Raw genomic sequence first — 22357 nt, 5'->3', positions numbered from 1 at the left:
TACCATCATCCTTCCCTTTACTCTCCCACTGTCAATTCCCAACAGTCCTCCATGCACAGCTACGTGAATCCTGGCAAAGGTGGAGGTACCAGCAAAGGAAACTAGCAAAGGCAACAGAAGTCGATTTCTTGTATTGTAATGTAGGCTTTTGAAGGACTTTGGCTTTTATTTTGAGGGAGATGGAAGCCATTGGAGGGTTTTGAGCAGATGGTGGACTTGGTCTGACTTAACTCTTTAGTCAATAATGGACCACAAGGGCGGAGGCAATAATGGAAGCAGGGAGATCAGGTAAAAAACTGTAGAAATATTTTAAGTGGGTTATTAGTATCTTGGACCAAGGGGGAGCTATGTAGGAGATAAGAAGGGGTCTGAATATCTATATCTACATCTACTTAAAGGAAGAATCCAGAGCATAAACAATTGCAATTGTATGTTGCATGTGAGAGAAAGAGAAGAATCAAGGATGATGTTAGAGTTTTGATGCAAGAGACAGTAAGGATGGAAATGCCACTTTCTTCATAAGGAAAGTTTAAAGTAGAACACATTTGGTGGTATACAACAAGGCTTCAGCTTTGATTATGTTCAATTTGAGATTATTATTAGATACCCAAAGAAACATGTTGAGTAGGCAGTTAGATATATGAACCTGGGGTTCAATGCCAAATATAATGCAACAGTTTGGAAGTCATCAGGTTATAGATAGTATTTAATGAGGCAGGATGAGCTCAGCCAGGAAGTGACTGTAGATACAGAAGATGTCCAAGACCTGAGTCACTGATACTCCAACATGAAGAGATTGAGGAGATAAGAAAGAATCAGAAAAAGTAGGCTGAGAAGGAGTAGCCAGTGAGGTGGCAAAGAGGCCAGTATGTGTGTTTGGAAGCCAGGTAAGCAAAGTGTTTCAAAAAGAAGAGAGTGATCAACAGGATCAAATGCTACTCATAGGTCAAGTAAGATGAAGGCCAAGAATTGACTGGTGGATTTAAGGATATAGAGGTCATTGGTGACCTTGATTAGAGCAACTACAGTGGAGTAGCAGGGTCAAAGTCTATTGGAAAGGGCTCTGGGGAATATCAGTGGAGGCAAATTAAGAAACCAAAAGAGATTGCTCTTGTGAGAAGTTTTGATGTAAAGGGCAGGGGAAAAATGAGAAAGCTGCTAGAAGGGGGAAGTGAGACCAAGAGATAGTTTTTAAGATGGGCGAAACCACAAAATACATGTATGCTTGTGGGAATGATCCTGTGGAGGGAAAACAATGTAAGCGAGTCAGAGAATTGCTCGAGCATGTCCTTGAGCGGACAAGAGAGTGGTAGGATCTAGTACAAGGCTCAGTAAACTACAGCCTGAGGCCAAGTCTGACCCACCACTTGTTTTTATAAATAAAGTTTCATTGGTACATAACAATGCCTATTTGTTTACAAGTTGTCTATGGCTGCTTTCACTAGACATAGTTGAGTAGTTATGACATAGAACATATGGAGTACAAAGCCTAAAACATTTACTCTCTGGTCCTTTACAAAGAAAAAGAAAATTGTTGACTGTCTCTTATTCACAAATAGAGGGGCTGTGCTCAGACAGGAGCAAGGGCATTTAATCAATAAGAGGAGGAAAACTGGAGTCCATCAGTAGAGATGCTGGTAAATCGTCCATGTAATAGAGGGAATTGTAGATGTTTTTTGATTACTTCTGTTTTCTCAGTGTCAAAGACAGAAGTCAGTAGCTGAGAGTAAGGACTATTAAATCCTCAAGCCTTTTATCCACACCAGTTGGCGAATTTCTTTAAATATCTGACTGGTAGGGTTAACATGGACTGCAAAAGACAGATCATTTACATCAGCTCCGAAAAACAGTGTCATTGGAACAAGTTAACTGATTTATAAGGTCAATGCAAATTTTTCTATTGGCCAAGAAGTCTGAAGATAAAATAATTCTCTTCTTCCTGCCCAGTTCTAGTCCCTCTTTCTAATATTGTGCTTTCCTTTGAGGTGGGAGGCTACATAGAGATGTCTAATTGTGCCTACTTCTTCCTGCAGTCATGCAACCTAAACAACATTGTGTAGGTTAAAACAGATTGCTCTGAGCCAGGAGCAGGGTTCACAGGATTGCCATATGCTGGTGTTTACTGTCAGGTCTCAGGGATCCAGTATGTAACTCATGGGAGATCACTCTTCATCAAGAGAATTTCAGTAAGAAATGAATCTGTCTCAGGATTAGTAAAGAGGAATCTCTGTGTGCAAAGGCAACAGAGGTGGAGCCTTCCCTGTTTGGATTTAGAAATCTAAAATGATTTTCAGCATGTCTTCCCTCTGGGTTCTTGCCCCTGGAGGGCCACCCCATCACCCACCTGCCCAATTCCTATCCCAGATCCTTGTTCAATCCAATATAATAGCAAGATGGCCTATCACCCCGAGAGACAGGATTTGAGATTCCAGCTCTGATATTCAGTTCTAATTGGTTAGATATTCTGATAGGCCCCCTGGGTAGATACATTGTTGAACCACCACCCAGTTTGGCAAATTTCAGCCCAGACATTGTTTCAATGTATTAAAATGCAGTGGATTATGACAGCAAGGATCCAGGGGGTTAAGATTGAGATGCCTAATGACAGAGCCATGAAGGGGAAATTTTGTGTCCACTTCTCTGCACAAGAATTGAAAGACGCCATTGCTTCCAATCCTTAATATTTTGCACAGTAAATTCTCTTGAGCATTTATAAATTGGAAAAACAAAATTAAAAAAAATTTTTTTTTTTGTTTAGCCATGCTACTCGCAGGGACTTGACCTGATTTTTTTTAACTTTGATTGAAATATAATATGCACAGAAAAGTGCACAAGCTGTAACTATATAACTGGATGAATTTTTGAAAAGAGCACTCACCCATGTGAGCAGCACCCCAATAAAGAAACAGAGCATCGCCAGCACCCCAGGTGTCTACCCTACTAACACACCCTATTTTAACCTGCAACTTTATAAATTAGTTTTACCCGTTTTTAAAATTTCTGTAAATGAAATCATAGACTACATTTTCTTTTTGGTCTGACTTCTATTACTCAAAGTTTGTATTTATGAGATTCTTCTACATTTTGCATGTGGTTGTACCTTGTTCATTCTCTTTGCTAAATAGTATACCATAATTTATTTATCTATTCTATAGTTGGTGGACATTCAGACAGTTTCCAGTTTAGGGTTATTACAAATAGTGTTGTTATAAATCAAAACTACAACAGGTATCAACTCACACCAGTCAGAATGGCCATCATTAAAAAGTCTACAAGTAACACATGCTGGAGAGGGTATGGAGAAAAGGGAACTCTCCTACAGTGTTCTCCTACAGGGAATGTAAATTGGTGCAGCCACTATGGAAAACAGTTTGAAGGTTCCTTTAAAAACTAAAAGTAGAGTTGCCATATGATCCAGCAATCCCACTCCTGAGGATATATCCAGAGAAAACTATAATTCGAAAAGATATATACACACCAATGTTCATAGCAGCACTACTTACAATAGCCAAGACATAGAAGCAACCTAAATGTCTATCAACAGACGAATGGATAAAGAAGATGTGTTATATATATATATATATACATATATATATATATATATGTATTCACACACACACAGTGGAATATTACTCAGCCATAAAAAATAACGAAATAATGCCATTTGCAGCAACATGGATGCACTTAGAGATTACGTACTAAGTGAAGTAAGTCAGAAAGAGAAAGACATGGACTTACCCAGTGGTCCAGTGGTTAAGACTTTGCGCTTCCAATGCAGGGGGTGCGGGTTCAATGCCTGGTTGGGGTAATAAGATCCCACATGCCATGCAGTGTGGCCAAAAAAATAAAATAAAATAAAATAAAAAGAAAGACAAATACCATATGATATCATATGTGGAATCTAAAATATGATACAAAATGAACTTATTTATGAAAGAGAAACAGACTCACAGACATAGAAAACAAACTTATGGTTACCAAAGGGGAAAGTGGGTGGGGGAGGGATAAATTAGGAGTTTGGGATTAGCAGATACAAACTACTATATATGAAATAGATAAACAAAAAGGTCCTACTGTATAGCACAGGCAACTATATTCAATATTCTGTGATTAAACCATAATGGGAAAGAATATGAAAAAGAATATGTATATATATATATATATGTATAACTGAATCACTGTACACCAGAAACTAAAACAACATTATAAATCAACTATACTTCAATTTAAAAATAAAAACAAACAGTGTTGTTATAAACATATGGCTTTCTGTGAGGTATGTAATTGCTGGTCATAGGTCTTCCTATGTCCAGCCTTGATGGATATTGCCAATTTCCCAAACTGGTTGAGCCCGTTAGTTTTCTAAATGTTAATTCACTCATGCAAAAAAAATCTTTAACAGAGGATCTCTGTCTGTTAAATTATTAGATTTTGAAGTAACTGTCACAGAATAAATGTGCTCTCCAAAAATATGTTCTATAAACTGACATTAGTTTCCAGTAGCTATTTCAGAATTTGGGGGTAACCTCTGTCACCTCTGCAGCTATGAATATCATAGACAATCTAGTTTACTCATTTGGGGAGTGTGATCTGGGATTTCCTGGAAGTTTGCCTTAACTACATCCACACCATTTGCTTGCCCACCATCCAAATAACTTGCAAGCTCTCTGAATTTCCTCATTAGCTCTCATATCTCTTTCCTCATCCTGCTCCCCGCTCCCATCTTGTTCAAGTTCTTGATGGGTGCCATCTGTAGACGCCTTCTACCTCCTTTCCTAGAATCCTCTCTTTGCTCTCCAGCTCTGTGTGTCTATCTGCTAGGAATGATCCTAAAAAACCTCAAACCTGATCTTGCTTCAAATCATTTTTATTGCATATTACCCACAAAATGAAGTTTTCTGCCCATATCATTCAGTCATTCATTTAATGAACAAATATTCATTGAGGGTGTAGTATGTGCCAAGTACTAGGGATTTATCCGTGACCAAAACAAACATAGCCTCTGCCCTTAGGTGTCAGTGAATCACCACTTGGACCCTAGCACCATTCTGCCTCAACTGTTCTAAACCACCTGTGATTCTTTCTTCCTTTATAATGGTAATTCTGTGCCCTCAGAAGTGTGTGCTTTCCTAGATGTCCCTTCTCCATTCTGTCCAGAATTTCCAAGCCTCCATAGGGACTCAGCTTACTCACCCATCTCCCCTTCTGTTTCATGCGTTCCATGAACAACTGATGGTTCCTTCCTGTTCTTTGATGAACCCCATGCATATTTGCTATTGCATTTCTCACACTTTAATTATCTGTCAGTGTGTCTGACACCCTACCCTGGATTTGTGAGCTGCTTAAAGTCAGAAAATATAGCTTAGTCATTTGTGTTCCCAAGATCTACCTTAGTGCTTAGCCGGTATTAGGCACTCAATAAATGTGTGCTTTGGCAGAAAAAATAAAAAGAAAGAAAGGAAAAAGGAGGGAGAGGGGAAGGGAAAGAGCAAGAAAGGGAGAAAGAAGCTTATGAATTCTTGAAAGCAATTGATAGATCATGAAAAATTGTAAAGCCATGGAGACTTTGAACATCATACACTCCAATATCCTCATTTTTGAGTTCAAAAAATTGAGACTCCTGAGCTAGTTGCTCCAAGATCCCTTCCCCCCAGCACAGAACTCCCCCTAAGGTTTTCCAGGATTCTTGGTGGCTTCCAACCTCATCTTTCCCGATCCCAACCTTGTTCCCACTCAAAGTCATTGTCACTGTCATCCCCCTCTACCCACCAGTTACCACATGTTTTCTGGAGAAAAGAGAAAATATCTTCAGCTGGCCAAATAATTGAGACCTTTTAGGGGAAGGAATAAGAGAAGGTGCCACAAAGGGGGGGCTTTTTTTAAGAAAAAGAAATAATAGTCTATTAAATGAAATAGAAAAGAAAAAGAGGGAAGGGTCCTGCCACAGCCTCCTCTGGCCATTCCTGGTATAGAACTTGATTCCTCAAAAACCTTGAGACTTTTCTTAGACTGTCCTTCAAATTAATAATATAGATATTTAAAACTGACCTCAATAGACACAAAGTTCTTACATTTCTTTTTATTCTGAGACATGTACATTGAGATAATAATTTTCAAACACTAATGGATATTCTGTACAAAATGTGAAGTTGATCTCATTTCCTTTTTGAATTTAGCACCAACTTATGGTAAGTGAGTAATGGATATGTTTGGCTTTTCTTTAAATGAAAATGATTAAGAAAAAGAGAATGAGGTACCATATATTCTTTTCAGCAATGTATTTTGGGACGTAATGGAAAACTGTGCTGATCTCCTTGGGGGTAGGCTATATGTGCCAAAAATATTGCCATATTGAATATATATTGCTTTTTACACATGTGAAAAGTTAGCCCTCTTGGTTATTGTATTTTATGAGATCTTCATTCACTGCTATTCCTGGCCTTCTCATATGCCTATGTCATCTTAGGATATTCCCCCCACCCAATCATAAATAAGGACCAAGTTCTTGCCAGGTCAATACATTGCACTGTTAGTCTTGGGATTTTACAGTTGTGGATGTCCTTTGTTGGAAAATGAGATTTACCCCACGTTCTGCACTTGAGTTTTGGATGAGTGTGGGGCAGGTGAAAGATGTACATTATAAACTTTCAACTTGTGAAAGTGTTACCCATCTGGAACATCCATATAAAAGTTTAGAAGTTCAAAAGTAAAAAAAATACATAAAAAATAAAATAAAATAAAAAAGACATTCATTAAAAAAAAAAATAGAGGGGAAACAAAAGGCAACTCAGATGGTAATCTCTTCTTACACTCAGATAAGAACCAGCAATTGCAATTCTGTTGATTGTGGAAGAAATCACCCTCGCCCACCTCCCCCGCCATCTCTTCTCATTCCTTAAACATAGAGCTTCTTTTGAACCAGGCATTGTTCAAGGGTGCCACAAAAAGGAATTAATGCTTAACTTAAGGGAAAGTACATATGCAAGGACACAGAAATGATTGTGATTTCAGACTGTGGGCTACTGTTAGTCCACTTTCCCCAGGAAAAGACAGGAAACTGCTTAAGCAGCAGCATCTTCGCTTTTCTTCCATCCATTCCATAACACAGAAATAAGCTGCTTCCCACTCATTCCTCTGCCTCCCTGTCTTCTGAGCCTGGCAGCTGAGAAAACCCTAATTGTATTATCTGTGTACCTTACCTTAAAGCAGGCACAAAGATACATTTTAAAAACTCAGGGCTTCCCTGGTGGCGCATGACTAAGAATCCTGCTGCCAATGCAGGGGACCCGGGTTCGAGCCCTGGTCTGGGAAGATCCCACATGCCATGGAGCAACTAAGCCCATGCGCCACAACTACAGAGCCTGTGCTCTAGATCCCATGAACCACACTACTGAGCCCACGTGCCACAGCTACTGAAGCCTGGGCGCCTAGTCCCCGTGCTCCACAACAAGAGAAGCCACCGCAGTGAGAAGCCCACACACCGCAACGAAGAGTAGTCCCCGCTCACAACAACTACAGAAAGCCCATGCACGGCAACGAAGACCCAATGCAGTGAAAAATAAATAAATTTTTTAAAAAAGAGAGTTTATAAAAAATCACCATGGGCTTCCCCGTTGGAGCAGTGGTTGTGAGTCCGCCTGCCAATGCAAGGGACACGGGTTCGAGCCCTGGTCCGGGAAGATCCCACATGCTGTGGAGCAACTAAGCCTGTGTGCCACAACTACTGAGCCTGCACTCTAGAGCCCACGAGCCACAACTACTGAAGCCTGCGCGGCCTAGAGCCCGTACTCCGCAACAAGAGAAGCCACCGCAGTAGAAGCCCATGCACCGCAATGAAGAGTAACTCCACTCGCTGCAACTAGAGAAAGCCCGTGTGCAGCAACAAAGAACCAAAGCAGCCAAAAATAAATAAATAAATAAAAATTTTAAAAATCACCATAATTTTTTATTATGAATACACAATGATGAAGAGAATGGATAAGTCACTAAGACATGACATAAAAGAAGAAGAAATCTAAGAAAATTTGGCTTCCGTGTTTAATTACTGTGGAAAAATACCTGCTGTCCTTTGAAAGTGACATGTTGATCTGTTTCATCTAATGCCTTAATATCAGTTGTTATGTTTCAGTTTCCAGTGCATCAAATGCTCCCAAGGAATAAGATGCTCCTAAGAATAAAAAACAAAATTTTTGAAAATACTTTAAAATAATCTTCCTATTGGCTATATAATAATAATAATCATTCATTCATTCACTCAACAAATACTTAATTGCCTACTGTGTACCAGGTACAATGTTGAGTGCTGGGGATAAACTAGACAAAAATGATTGTCTTCATGAAGCTTACTTAATGGTGGGTGTAGGGTGATGATAACAAAATAAATAAGATGGTGATAGGTGCCAGGGGGAAATAAAGCAGGGAAGAGAGATAGGAAGTGTTGTGGGAGGGGGTATGTATTTCAATTTTAAATAAGTTGGTCACATAAGGTTACACTGATATGATGAAGAAAACCATGAAGATGTTGGAGTGTGTCAAGTGGTTATCATGGAGGAGAGTGATGCTGAGATAGATGTGGCCCAGTGTGTTGGTGGAAGGGAACGATAAGCAGGGAGGAGAACAGGGGAGAGGTGAGAGGAAGAGGCTGGGGGATGTGACAGGTGACCCAAATAGTGGTGGGTGGCCACTGTGAGAATTTTGTTTTACTCTCAGTGACACAGGTATCTATTACATCATTTTGAGCAAGGGATGGATTTGGGGTGATATATTTTAACAGGATTGTTCTGGTCACTCTGTTGAAAAGCTACAGTAGGGGTATAGAAACAGAAACAAGGAGAGCAGAGTGCTTGGGATAGAGGTGGTGAGAAATGGTTAGGTTCTGGATGTATTTTGAATGTGAAGCCAAAAGAGTTACTGAATGTACCAGATACATGAAATAAGAGAAAGAGAGAGCTAGGGATGATCTCAGGGCCTTTTGGAATTTCATTTATTGAGAGAGGGAGTGAGTTAGGAAGGGAAAATCAGATATTTGGCTTTGGACATAAAATTTAAAGCAGTGTTAGCACAAAACAGCAAAATGAGCACAGGTGTGATCTCTTATCTCTTTTGAGTTACTGTGAATATGATGATAAAGGAATATAAATACACAATGATGAAGAGAATGGATAGGTCACTAAGACATGACATATTTTAGTAAGTTTGCAGGAGAAGAAAACGGAAAGAGGAAAGTGTCTGATAAGATAGAGTCAAGAAGACCACAGTCTAGGTTACATAGAGAGTTACAGCCAAGGAAACTCCTGACCTACTCAGAAACAATTGAGACATGCTCTAGACTCAAGTTCTACCAGCCCAGCAGAACATGGAGTAAGAATTGGGGGTGAGAAAAATAACCTTCCACTCCTTCCTCCTGATCCTCATGTAGGATTAATCAATAACCAATTACTTCCTGTGTCAAAGAGCTGAATGTCTGTCTTTTATGAAATTGAACAAACTAGTTGAAAAAATATTATGGTGGCTAGCATTGGAGTTCAGGATCCAGAGTAAAGCTCTTCTCATTTTAGCATTTGTGGATACTACACTATGGTGGCTGGCACCCACATGCTCACTGGGAAAGAAGTCTGCAAGCTGGTCATTCCCACTCCCACACCCAGAGCTCCCAGTCGGCCCTCCTATTGCCCCATCTAAGATGCGAACTAACAATAAAATATCCACAGACTATAGAGAAATGTTACAATACTGAATGACAAAGGAAGCCAAGATGAACAAAAAGAGAATAATAGACACACAAGGATAATTAAAGAAACAAATAAAATAAAAAAGGAGAAAGTATCTTCAGAGAGAATTTTAAATATATTTTATCCTTAAGAAAAGAGCAAGGACTTCCCTGATGGCTCAGTGGTTAAGAATCCACTTGCCAATGCAGGGGACACAGGTTCGAGCCCTGGTCCAGGAATATCCCACACGCTGCAGAGCAATTAAGCCCATGTGCCGCAACTACTGAGCCCATGTGCCACAACTTCTGAGCCTGAGTGCCACAACTGCTGAAGCCCGTGCACCTAGAGCTGGTGCTCTGCAACAAAAGAAAACACTGCAATAAGAAGCCCGTGCACCGCAACCAATAGTAGCCCCTGCTCACCGCAACTAGGGAAAGCCCATGCGCAGCAACGAAGACCCAGTGCAGCCAAAAATAAATAAATAAATTTATTTTAAAAAAGAAAAAAATAATAAAGTGAAATGAGGGTTTTGGACAGAACCACTTCAAGAATATGGCTGAGTGACATGAACGCTATGGAAAGGATACTTTGGGTATTTCATATTGGGGCACCTGATGGACATTTTCTCAGTTGTGCAAATTAGCAATGACTCAGGAAACTAGCTGGAGAGAGAGGTGGGTGTCTCCTCAGCTGATGCTCAAAATACATGAGATTCACAAAGATACAACTGAAAACCTCTCATCATGAAAACGTAACCGAAGCAAACATTTTTTCTCTTTTCTTCCACTCTGTGCCAAGGATGTTGCACTTTTGGGTGTTTTATTTCTTTCCATTTGAAGAATTCTCTTAAGGTTCATTTTAACTTGATATCACCACATTAAACTTTTCCCATTGGAAAGGAGAATGTCAAAAGGTGTTAGAACAGGGCTAGGGATATACTAGACAGTTAGCTCTCAAAACGTGGATCCTTACATCCACATCTTGTACACTGCACTTGCAGGCATGTAAACTCTTCCTTAGACCATCAGGATAGAGCAGTGCTTCACTTATCCAGGGAAAGATAATTGGGCAACAATCTTCAGAATACAGCCCCAAACATAAAACAAAGCATAAGGTATATCTATGAAGCCAATGCAGATGCTCTAAGCCCTAAAATTAAAGTTTCTATACTCTATTAACTGGATAGTCCCCTCAGCCCCATGCTACACACAGGACTGTGAGTTCTTAAAACTTATTCCAGCATAGTTCAAATTACAATAGGAAATGTGTAAAGCTATTATCCAAAACCGTGTAGCAAACCATGATGAATGAATAATTATGACAATGAAGGAGACATAAAAATTAATTTCACAAACAATAAATTATAAAACATGGATGTAATTCTCTTTCATTTACACATTCATTCATTCATGCAGTCAACTCAGGTCAACAAGTATGGATTTATTCCCCAGTGTATAAAAAACTGGCTTCAGAACTATAAGATCTCACACAAGTTGTGGGATGATGCACATCCTTTTCTTCGCTACTCCTATGAATGGTTATATGTAGTGTTTTCTATACTCTTCCAGTTACAATGATTTGATTTTCATGGACACTGCTAGGTTCTTACTCAAATAGATTGTTCTAGAGGTAGACCAATCAGAGACCTTTCCCAGGATTTTTCATACTGGTTATGAGGAAATCAATCAGACTCTCTCTGGTGGTAGGAGGCACCATATGTGACAACTCTTGGTGCAGTTGGTGGCCATGGGGAAGAAGTTGGTCAGTCAGGAAAAAAGTAATGACATCAGGAAGAGAGAGCAGTGAAAAAGCAATGAAGAAATCCTCCCTGGTATCCAGACCACAGTTTCCTGATACTCTGCAAACTGCAGTTTGTCAAATTTTTCCTTCAGTTACAGGAAATACCCAGTGTCCTTGGCAAATTCTCCTATTTCCTAGGCTAGTTTGAGTTGTGCTTTTGGCAACTGTAGCCTAAAGACATTTGAATAACATGCACCTTTCCTTGATTTTACATTATATGAGTAATATGGATTCTAGTGTCCCAGTGTTGATAATATTGGGTTGTAATATACTTCCTGATTTTGGTAATTATATTGTATTTGACAACCATTTCTCTTTGAATATGAGATCAACATTTTGACTATAAAATACAAATCTTCACTGCCACCCAAAACAGAGGAACTGTGCCGGAAATTTTGCCAAAATTCTAAATGCTCTACATAGACCTGTAAACGCAGTTACTTTTCAGACAGTCTTTTCTGCTTTTAATGAAAGTCTTTGCAGCTCATATACCATCTTTCACCATGAAAAGATTCTTTACTGTGCCATTAAGACAAATGCCCGGCAAGATGAATTCTGATGCCTGCCAGCAGGTGGGAGAAACGTGCTCAGCCAGGCAACTCAACCCTGAATGAGCTCTGCATTGTTCTTCTTACTCAAATCCCAACCTGCTGCCTGCTGATGAGCAGAGGTAATGGGAATGACACCATTATCAATGATGGCAATAGGGGTTTGCCAATAAATTAAAAATAAATGGAAAGCTATTAAAAATTGTTAGGACTTTCATATGTCTCACAAATATTAAAATACCCTGTTTTAAATTATTATTTATTCCAGGAACCTTTTATTTAAAAAATACAATAGATTGAGGCTTCCAAATCAGCTACTTTGGAAATACCTGCTTTTAGATTATTGTCATCTGTCACTCCTTTTACTTCATTAGGGTAACCATTGACTCATAATTGCTTATATAATTATAGATTATAATTATATATATATATATATATATATATATATATATATATATATATACACACACACAGAGAAAGAGATTTGGTATTCCTTTTAGAATATTGTCATTTCCCCAAAGAACTCACTGAATAAATACATGTCTTTGAGGACAGACTTCACATTCTGCCTTTTCTCTGTGACTCTAGATGCTTGGTATCAGGTCACAGCCATGGACTGGGTGCCTGGCATGCCACGATCACGGGTGACATTTACAAGACACAGTTACTATGTGTAATTTTGTTTCTATCAATAGGACTAAGACTGACCACCACCTTGTGCTTGAGCTCAAACCTCAAACAAACAAACAAAACCCTCCCCCTTTTAAAGACAACGAGCACAAATACCCAAAGAAAAAAATGGGTTAAGAATGTGAACAGGAAATTTGCAGAAAAGAAAAAGTGGAACAACCCTGACATGTAAAACAAGGCTCAACCAGGCAGGTGAATCAGGGATGCCAATTAAGACCAATCCAAGGTCCCACACTGCATACATCAAATTTGCAAAAATTTTCTGAAAGGCTGATAATAGCAAGTTGTTTTTGAAAATGTAGGAAAATACAAGCTCTCCTACACTGCCAAAAGGAACACAGAGTGTCCTTACCGCTTTGGTGAGCAAGCAGCTGCCTCTAGTACTGCTGAAGATGCATGGATCCTAAGAATACATCATGGTAATAACTCTAGAGAAACTTCTGGATGTGGCTTGAGTCAACAAGAAATAGGTTTGTGCAAATAAACTTTTTTTTTTTTTTTTTTTGCAGTATGCGGGCCTTTCACTGTTGTGGCCTCTCCCGTTGCAGAGCACAGGCTCCGGACGCACAGGCTCAGCGGCCATGGCTCACGGGCCCAGCCGCTCTGCGGCATGTGGGATCTTCCCAGACCGGGGCACGAACCCGTGTCCCCTGCATCAGCAGGTGGACTCTCAACCACTGCGCCACCAGGGAAGCCCACAAATAAACATTTTTGAAGGAAAAAACAATATATGTACATGAACAGAAGAATAAATTAGTTATACATTCTTATAGTGGAATATTTTAGTAGTTAAAATTAATGACCTAGATCTACATGAGAAACAAGGACACATTTTAAAGACATAATGTTGACTGCAAATAGCCATTGGCCAAAGGATGCATACAGCATGATATGATTTATGTAATATTTTAAATAAACATATATGAGTCCATACCAGGGACTGGCAAACTTTTTCTGTAAAGGGCCAGCTAGTAAATACTTTGCCCCTTGGGAGTCTCTGTTGCAACTACTCTGCTGGGCCACTATAGCATGAAAGCAGCCATAGACAATGCATAAATGAACGAGCATGGCTGTGTTCCAGTAAAACTTTATTTAGAAAAACAGGTGGCAGGCTGGATTTAGCCCTCAGGGGTTTGTTGAACCCTGATAAAGACCCCTGTCCTCAGGATCCATATGAAAATAGATAAGGTATTGATATCTGCTTTTCAAAATAGAGCTTGCTCCTGGGAAAGTGAGAAGAGTGGAATCAGGGAGAAGCACAACATAGAATGAGTCTGCACTGCAGTGTCTTAAGTATATAATTTTTTTTTTTTGTATATAATTTTTTAAAAGCACGGAAGGAAATATCACATATTGGTAACATTTGTTAAATATGGATATGTGTTAGTTACACTGTTCTTTGTATTTTCAGGTGTAACAGAGATACGTAATGCTAGAAAAAGGAAAGATTAAAAAATACATTAAAATACTAAAGATAGCATGCATCAGAACCATGGGAAACAGAAATATCTGCAAGAATGATATTTCTTCCAGAAGGTTCTGTCTTAGTCTGTATACCACTTGCGTTCATAAGTTGAGCCAAAAAGTTAAGAGGTGTGAATTGCCGATAGGAGAAATTTCTCTCTGTTTTCAGAATTATGAATGGTTGTTGAATAGCTTCATGACTAGTATTTGGATCTAGGGCAACTAGATCTAAAAGTTTTTGAATCTCTCTCTTCACATTAGTTCAGTCACGTTCAAGTTGAATCTGTGACTTCCTCTATCAAAGTTCTAAGACTTTAGAGCTGCATTTTGTGATGGACCTCACCCCCTCTCCATCTTATCATTTTTCCTCTACCATCATTATCGAAGCATAGTGGTAAGGTGTATACTTTATGAACGTCACACATTGTTTCATCACTGTAACATAATGGTAAGGTGTTCAGACTCCAGAGGCAAACTTCCTGGGTTCAAACCTCGGATGTGCCTCTAACCAGCTGTGGGACCTTATGCTAGTCATTGCATGCCTCTGTGCCTCAGTTCTCTCATTTGTCAAAATAGGGTGGTAATAACAGAGTACATCTCATAGGGTTGTTGTGAGTATTAAAACGTTAATTACTGGGCTTCCCTGGTGGCGCAGTGGTTGGGAGTCCGCCTGCCGATGCGGGGGACGTGGGTTCGTGCCCCGGTCCGGGAAGATCCCATATGCCGCGGAGCGGCTGGGCCCGTGAGCCATGGCCACTGAGCCTGCACGTCCGGAGCCTGTGCTCTGCAATGGGAGAGGCCACAACAGTGAGAGGTCCGCGTACCACACACACAAAAAAAAAGTTAATTACTTACAAAATGCTTAGAACAGTGCATAGCCCATAGTAAGTGCTAAGTCAGTGTTTTAAACACAGCATAGTTAAGTGGATTTATTTATCATTTTTATCTTTTCGAACTGTATGTAGCAGCCATCTTAAAATGTTCTAGGACAAAATGACAGAAAGCACAGTATCTAAGAGTACAGGTTTTGGAGCCCAAGAAATCAGTTATCTAACCCCAAACTGTGATCTTATTAACTCTGAGGATATAAATAAATTTTATAAGTGCTTTGAAACTTTGAATCCTCATCTGTAAAATGAGGCTAATAACAGTACCTGCCTCCCAGAGAATTACTGTAAGAATTAATTAAGTTGTTGGATGCAAAGAATTTAGCTCAGTACCTAGTAAAAACTCAAACAATACCTATGAGAGTAACTGAAACTTGTAAAATAATTGTTCGTAGTATTAAGCAAACACATAAATCCTGTGGCAAGAATGACAGAACTTAAATAACTTTAGAAATAAAAGTACATTAACTTTGTGACACGTTAGGAAAACTTAATGGTGTCAAGACTGGGATCTCGGGCTTCCCTGGTGGCGCAGTTGTTGAGAATCCACCTGCCGATGCGGGGAGCACGGGTTCGTGTCCCAGTCCGGGAAGATCCCACACGCCGTGGAGCGGCTGGGCCCGTGAGCCGTGGCCGCTGAGATGCGCGTCTGGAGCCTGTGCTCCGCAACGGGAGAGGCCACAACAGTGAGAGGCCCGCGTACCGCAAAAAAAAAAAAAAAAAAAAAAAAAAAAAGACTGGGATCTCAGTAACGACGCCGGGGTGAGGGAATTGCAGAAATCATCTTGCAATGGAAGATATGAACATGTGCATTTAAACTCCAGGTGAAATCCCACAGAAGTTGATCTTTAGATCCATTTTCTCTAGTTCAGGTCTCTGTAATCCCCATCACAAGAAGAGATCGATCCTAAGGCAGAAAATGTCACTTAAGAAGCTTCAGGGTTTAAATAGCAGGGGCTGAACCAAGCTTAGTAGCAATCATCAGAACGTTGCCTCTGAAAGTAGAAAAACAAATACTCCAGATTAAATAAGAAGCTGTCCTTCCAATGCCGTACTAACTAGGGCCCAGTGCTGGATTTATGAGAGCACTGCCAGGTTGGGAGCCGTCTACCCTGCAGCAAAGCATATGTCATAATCTCATAATGAGCTGAGGCTGAGGCTGCTTTAAGCTGCTCTGGCCACTTCTCTTAGCCATGTTGTTCTTAATACAGCTGTAAGGGCTTTTTGGTTATTCTAAAACAAATGACCAAAATATTTATTTGCTTGGGAAGCAAGTAGACAAAGATTAGAATAATGCTTAAAGTTCTGCCCCTGGCCCAGCAGTACACTTAAACATGCATAAAATATATAAAGGTTTCTTGGAAAAAATGCAGATTTTGAGTCAGATCTGGTGTGGAGCTTACAGTCCTACATTTCTATCAAGCTTTCCGTCAGTGCTGTAAGTCCTCTTGCTACTCATAGCATCATCTGACGTAGCCCTCACTTGGGATACAGACTCTCTGCCACACCCTCCCCAGCATCTGCATCAGCATCTGCATTTTAACAAGACCTGCAGTGATTTGTATGCACATGAAAGTTTGAGAATCCCTGCTCTAGAACGTATGTGAACCAATTTCTCCAACACTTTGGTTGCACATCCCCTATTTACACAATGTAGCTACTTCTGGTACCCAAAAGTCCTGAAATTTGTTATCCATCCGACTCTAACAGTGCTCTACCCATATCCCCTCCAATTCATTCACCATTTTCATATACAGCACCTCGATGGGGATGGGCTTTCACTTCCAACAGCCAGCACCCATGTCTCTTTGTTGTATGCACCCTCTGGATGCTGGAACCCCCTTTGTGTACTATCAAGGAAAGCAGGAAGTGCCTGGGGATTTCCATCCCCCCCAGCAAGCCCTGACCCAAGACTAACAGGCACAGAGATCACCATACTTCAGCTCCTTTTCTGCTCATCAGAAAACTCAAGTTTCAGGAGTGGTCTACACAGGGAAAGATTAAGCCAAAATTACCATCTGCGGAGTTTGCTTGGTATCTCAACTTTCTGCCTTCTACACTTCCCAGTCCTGCTCACTCTCTTATAATGTTGCCAGGGAACACTTTGTAATAAACCCATTTCTCATAAATTCTTGTCTCAGGGTCTGCTTCTGGGGAACTCAAAGTAAGACACATGCTGTTTTAGCTCAGTGTAATATAGACTGAGACCAGTACCCCACCAAGGATTGAGTTATTTCTCAAGTTGGTTTGGTTACTGCTTTAGACCCTGAATTTTGATTCAGCCTGGGTCAGATTTTCTGCATATCTCAAAAGGCTGCAGGAAGTCCATGGATTCTAGGAATTCCACACTTGGAAATTTAGATGCTCACATTCTGAGAATGTGGTAAAATAAATTATGCCTTACTTTCTGAAACAGCTGTGGCTGTGCATTGAAGGTGGTGATGATGCAATCCTTCAGCTGGCTTTATAAAGGACCCATAGAAGGAGCGAAGGATCTAGAAGACCTGCCCTGACCCATGCTGCAGCCACAGCTCCCAGCTATGTGTGGCTGTTGAGCACTTGAAAGGCTGCCAGTGCAAATTAAGACAGGCTCTCCGTGCAAAATGCACACCCCTTTCAAAGACTAAGCACATAAAAAGAATTATATAATAGCTCAATAATTTTTATGTTGATTACATGGCTAATAATATGTTTGAAATATTGGCTTAAATAAAATATATTATTACATTTGTTTCACCTATTTCTATTTTTTTTTAAGTGGCTACTGGAAATTTAAAATTATATGTGTAGTTCACATTATATTTCTGCTGGACTAGATGTAATAGAGGTCTTATCTTTCAACCTAAAAGGTCAGACCCAATTAAATCTCCCCAGCTCTTCATAATACCTTCTCTGTACATATTTCTGTTGTGGAATTGGCCCCCAGTAAACATACAAAATGGTACATTGCCTCCAATTATAAATACTTTTACCAAAGCATAAGGTTGCCATGGAGCCGGAAAAGTCTAAAGTTCTACCCCTAGCCTGGAAAATATTATACCAGAAACATATTTTGAAAATCAGTGCCAGTAGTTATTACTCTTAGTTTAAAATAATCTATTTTGAGGACATTTTATTTTAAAGCTGTTAAAAAGTTATTCCAAAGCTTTTCTGTGTGTCCATCAAGTTTGTTTCACTGACAGCTCTTCTGTACTATCTTCCCCAAGCCCTCCATCAACAGTCCATAGAATCCAAGGCCTCACTACGTCTCACCTGGACTGTGACAGCTTCCTAATTGAGTTCCCCCGTCTGGTTTCTCAGCCTCAAATCCACCCAGCATTTGGCTGCCAGATAACCTCCTTAACAAACCATCTAGCCCTGGCTCTCCTTACCTTCACCCTAAAAGAAAGGCTTTCAGTGATATTATATTTTTTTGCCAAATTCCAGAAAACTGAACAGACATTAAATGCTCTCCATACTCACACCCAAGCTCTATGTTTTTTTGTGGCAACTTCCCCTCTTTCTTCCAATTCCTTTTAGGCTACTCCCCATTCCCACTAAGTCCTGCCGCTAAAACATACCCAACAGAATAATGTAAATCTTCTTATAACACATAGTGTGTTGTCATCTGGGATTTTTCTCTAAAGTCCAAGTATTTCAGGTGACAATGTAAGCTGCTTGATCACGCTTATTTGTGCAAAATTGATTTGCATTTAATATGAATGTTTTCCTGCTTAATTTTATATAACCTCAGAATTTAAAAGACTTCAAGGGAAATTAAAGGTCTTTAATTTGTGTGACAGTTTTTACTGTGCTGATTTTTAAAATAAACTCAATATTTTAAAGTAAAACAAACACCTAAACAAACAAAAAACACTGCTTAGAGTGCCCTCTTCCCTCTCCCATGACTCTATACCCCAAGTTCTACCTCAGATGTTACAGTATTACATGATGACGTATTATCAGGGCCTTAAATCAGGAGGCAAAACACAAAAGACCAACAAAGCTATAGTAGAAATAACAAAACTAGGTGGAAAAGCTGTTGAACTAAAAAACATGATTTCATTGAGGAGGGAGCCAAGTCAACTACAACATCAGATGATTACATTACTTAGCTCTTATGTCATCTTCTCTTATTTTTTTTCAGCCCGGAATGTTAATTGTGTGTTCAAAATCATCACCCAGAATGGAACTTCAATTGTTTTTTTGTAGATTTGTTCTTTCCCATTTTCTTGGAAGCCAAGAGAGATCAGTGGTGAATGGTGTGAGGTAGGGATTGAGATTAGGTCAGCAGTAAGGAATGGACTCAACTCGGGGGTGGGGGGCAGGGGAGAGACAGTACTGGATATTGTATGACATTGTGACTGCACCTAGTTTAGAGAATTTCTAGAACTGTAATTAACATTTAAAGAGTTCCTGGTATAGCTGCTTTGACTTGAGTAGTAAAATAGGAAGATCTTATTTGCAGGTGTGTTGAAAAGATAATTATTTTAAACTCTTTATCTGTTTATAATGCAAGGAAAGGAATAACATATACTTGCTTATTAAAGGCAACATACCAGGTCTCTATCTGTAGGGATTTTAAAAAGCAGATAAAATTTGTTTATGGGTAAAGAATATTTCCTTAGGAAAGGAGTAATCGCTCAGGGATTTGAATTTAATTATGCCATTTTTACAGGATAAAAACAGGAAAAAAACCCAAAACCCTTAGGCATACAAATTGAGCTAATTTGTCTTCCTAGTAGCCTAGCTAAAAACATGTGTCTAATGACTGTACAGTAGTTAAGCTAATGCAAGTGTGATTTACATTTTTCAGGAATGGACAAATGAAGTTTTCAGTCTGGCAACGAACCTGCTGGCCCAAAACATGTCTAGGGATGCATTTCTGGAAAAAGCGTAAGTAGCTCTAATTTTATTGCTAAGGGTGCTGCTTCATTTGAATCAGTTTCCTTTCTCCTTTGTGAGTCTTTTGTTTATGCTGCACTGGCTTCTCACATTGATAAACATAAATTTCCCTCTGGCACTTGTTAGAGAACTGATACGTCCACCGTTTCAAACTGGAAGACTTCCAAGAAAGATCATTCTTTCCTCTGAGCCACACATCAGGGTTACGCTGAGCTCGCCTGAATGTCAATGCCTTTGACACACAGTAAGCAGATACTTCTAAATCCTGGCAGCTGTGCTCAGAACCAAAAATTATTCATCTCAGGGAGTCTTCAGCCCTATATCTGCCTGTGTTGTATCAATTATTAATCTGAGGAAGAGAATGAACAACATATGGGACTCAATTCTCTCGAGTCTAAGATCTCTGATAGATGCTACTTAAATCAACAGGCTGATGTCCTGACTCCTGTCCTTATAGACAATCACAGCAAATGTTAGTAAGAAAAGAGAAAGAAGATGTAGAGGAAAGAGCAGAATGAAAAGGAAAAGGAAAGAAAGCAAATCAGGATTACCCAGTGGCTCTCAAATTACAGTCTTTCTGAAATTTATTTGACCAAGGAAAATAATGATTTCTGCCAGATGAGCAGCTAGGAAAGCTGGTTGTGTTCAGTTTGGAAACAGTGAGTATCCAGGATTTTGGGAAGCCTTGAAATGAAAACCACAAGTGGAAACATTACTAGGTGGTCCTCTATTTTATTTAATAACTTTCTTCCCTCTTCTTCTGTAAGACATACCCATCATTCCAGACCAAAGACTCCAGACCACATTTCTTTCATACTCTTCTAAGAAATCCTTTTACTGTTAGTCAGTACTCACAGGTCTTCACTTAAATGCTCTTTCATGTCATCATCTCATCTCCTTACTTTGTCACCTTCAAGACCTTTCCTATGTGCTTCCCCCTTCCCTCTTCGTTTATTCCTCATTTTTTAAAAATTGTCTTTGATCTTACCATTCTTCATCTAACAGACATTTCTGGAACATCTGTTGTGCCACACAATGTTGGTGGAAGGTGACACAGAGAGAGATAAGATGTTTTACCTGAAACATAGCATGTTATAGCTCGTAAAACATCTAGCTGGCTAATAATATCTATTGCAAATGTCCATTTCAAATAGGCATCTCCCTATGAATAGCTGCTATGGACATTCTAGAAAATGCCTTTTGATGAACACACTGTAAGCATTTCTGTTGCATCTACACCTGGGTATAGGATTGTTGTGTCATAGCATGAGCAGCTGGTGGTCCCAGTTTACACACCCATCAGCAGAGTTTGTAAGCTCTCCTGCCCCTTCTCTCTATCCACATGTCCAGAAGCAGTGGAAGAGAAAAATGTAGTTGTATATTCACACAATAGAATACCATACAGCAACGAGAGTGAAAGATCTACAATGAAAAGCAAAAATATGGATGGATCTCAAAAGCATAATATTGAGTGAAAGAAGCCAGACACAAAAGAACGTGATTCCATTATGTAAAGGGCAAAAATAATCTGAGTTGTTTAAAGTCAGGATAGTGGTTCCCACTTTTGGGATAAGCCCTGGAAGCGGGCATGACGGGCTTCTGGGATGCTACTAAGGTGATAATATTCTTTTTCTTGATCTGGGTGCTGATTGCAGAAACTTGGACGATTGGTGAAAATTCAGCGAACTGTACATATGCAGGAGCCCTTTTCTGTGCATTTTATTCTTCAATAAAAAGCTTTAAAAAAAACTAAACACTTGTTTTCTGCTTCTCCAACAGCTATACTAAACTTAAGCTGCAAGTCACTCCAGAAGGACGCATTCCTCTCAAAAAGTAAGCTTCATGAGCATTTCCCATTATTCTTTTTTTTTTTTTCCCCTCAAAGATGTGAATCCGTGCCATGGCTCTGTTTTGGTCCAAATAGGAGCATGGAAATGTGTCGTAACCCTGTCCTCCCACACACTCCATATGCACATCAGTGCAGCTGGTTTTCTCATAGAGATTTCCTGGGCCTCCCCGCTTCCTGTGGCATCATTCTCAAGAAACACCAAAGCAGGAAGCGGGTGGAGGGGATGGGGGACCCTTGCTGTTAAACCTAAAAGACCATCTGAGACTCAGATCTATTCTAGGAATGGAAACTGGGCGACCACAATGCCTCTTTCTTCCAAGATGACACTAGCCTTGAAGCAGGGGTTGCAAACTCAAATGTCAACAGAAGCCAGGAAGGGAACATGCATGATGAAGCAGGCCAGGAACAGGAAGGAAAACTGAAGAGTGAAACCCCGTCTCAAGGAGACAAGGACAATTCAACTCCACCATATTCCCTGTGGGACTGGTGGGCTCTGGACGCTAGATTTTCTAATGTTTCAATAGA

At 39.8% G+C, this 22357-nt stretch overlaps 1 protein-coding gene across 2 annotated transcripts in view; it reads left to right on the top strand.

Annotated features, from left to right (window-relative positions):
• PLCB1 (phospholipase C beta 1) overlaps window positions 1–22357 on the top strand; it is a 682255-nt gene that overhangs the window by 459981 nt on the left and 199917 nt on the right. For both annotated transcript variants that reach the window (XM_082670207.1, XM_082670208.1), the window contains exons 5-6: window positions 19895–19974; window positions 21763–21816. In XM_082670207.1, coding sequence (XP_082526333.1) covers window positions 19895–19974; window positions 21763–21816 — 134 coding nt within the window. The remainder of the gene's footprint in view (window positions 1–19894; window positions 19975–21762; window positions 21817–22357) is intronic.

This window comes from Grampus griseus, assembly GCF_964374135.1.
Source record: "Grampus griseus genome assembly, chromosome: 14".
Taxonomy (NCBI): domain Eukaryota; kingdom Metazoa; phylum Chordata; class Mammalia; order Artiodactyla; family Delphinidae; genus Grampus; species Grampus griseus.
Note: the sequence above shows the minus strand (reverse complement) of the source record. Positions and strands in the feature narration are given on the sequence as shown.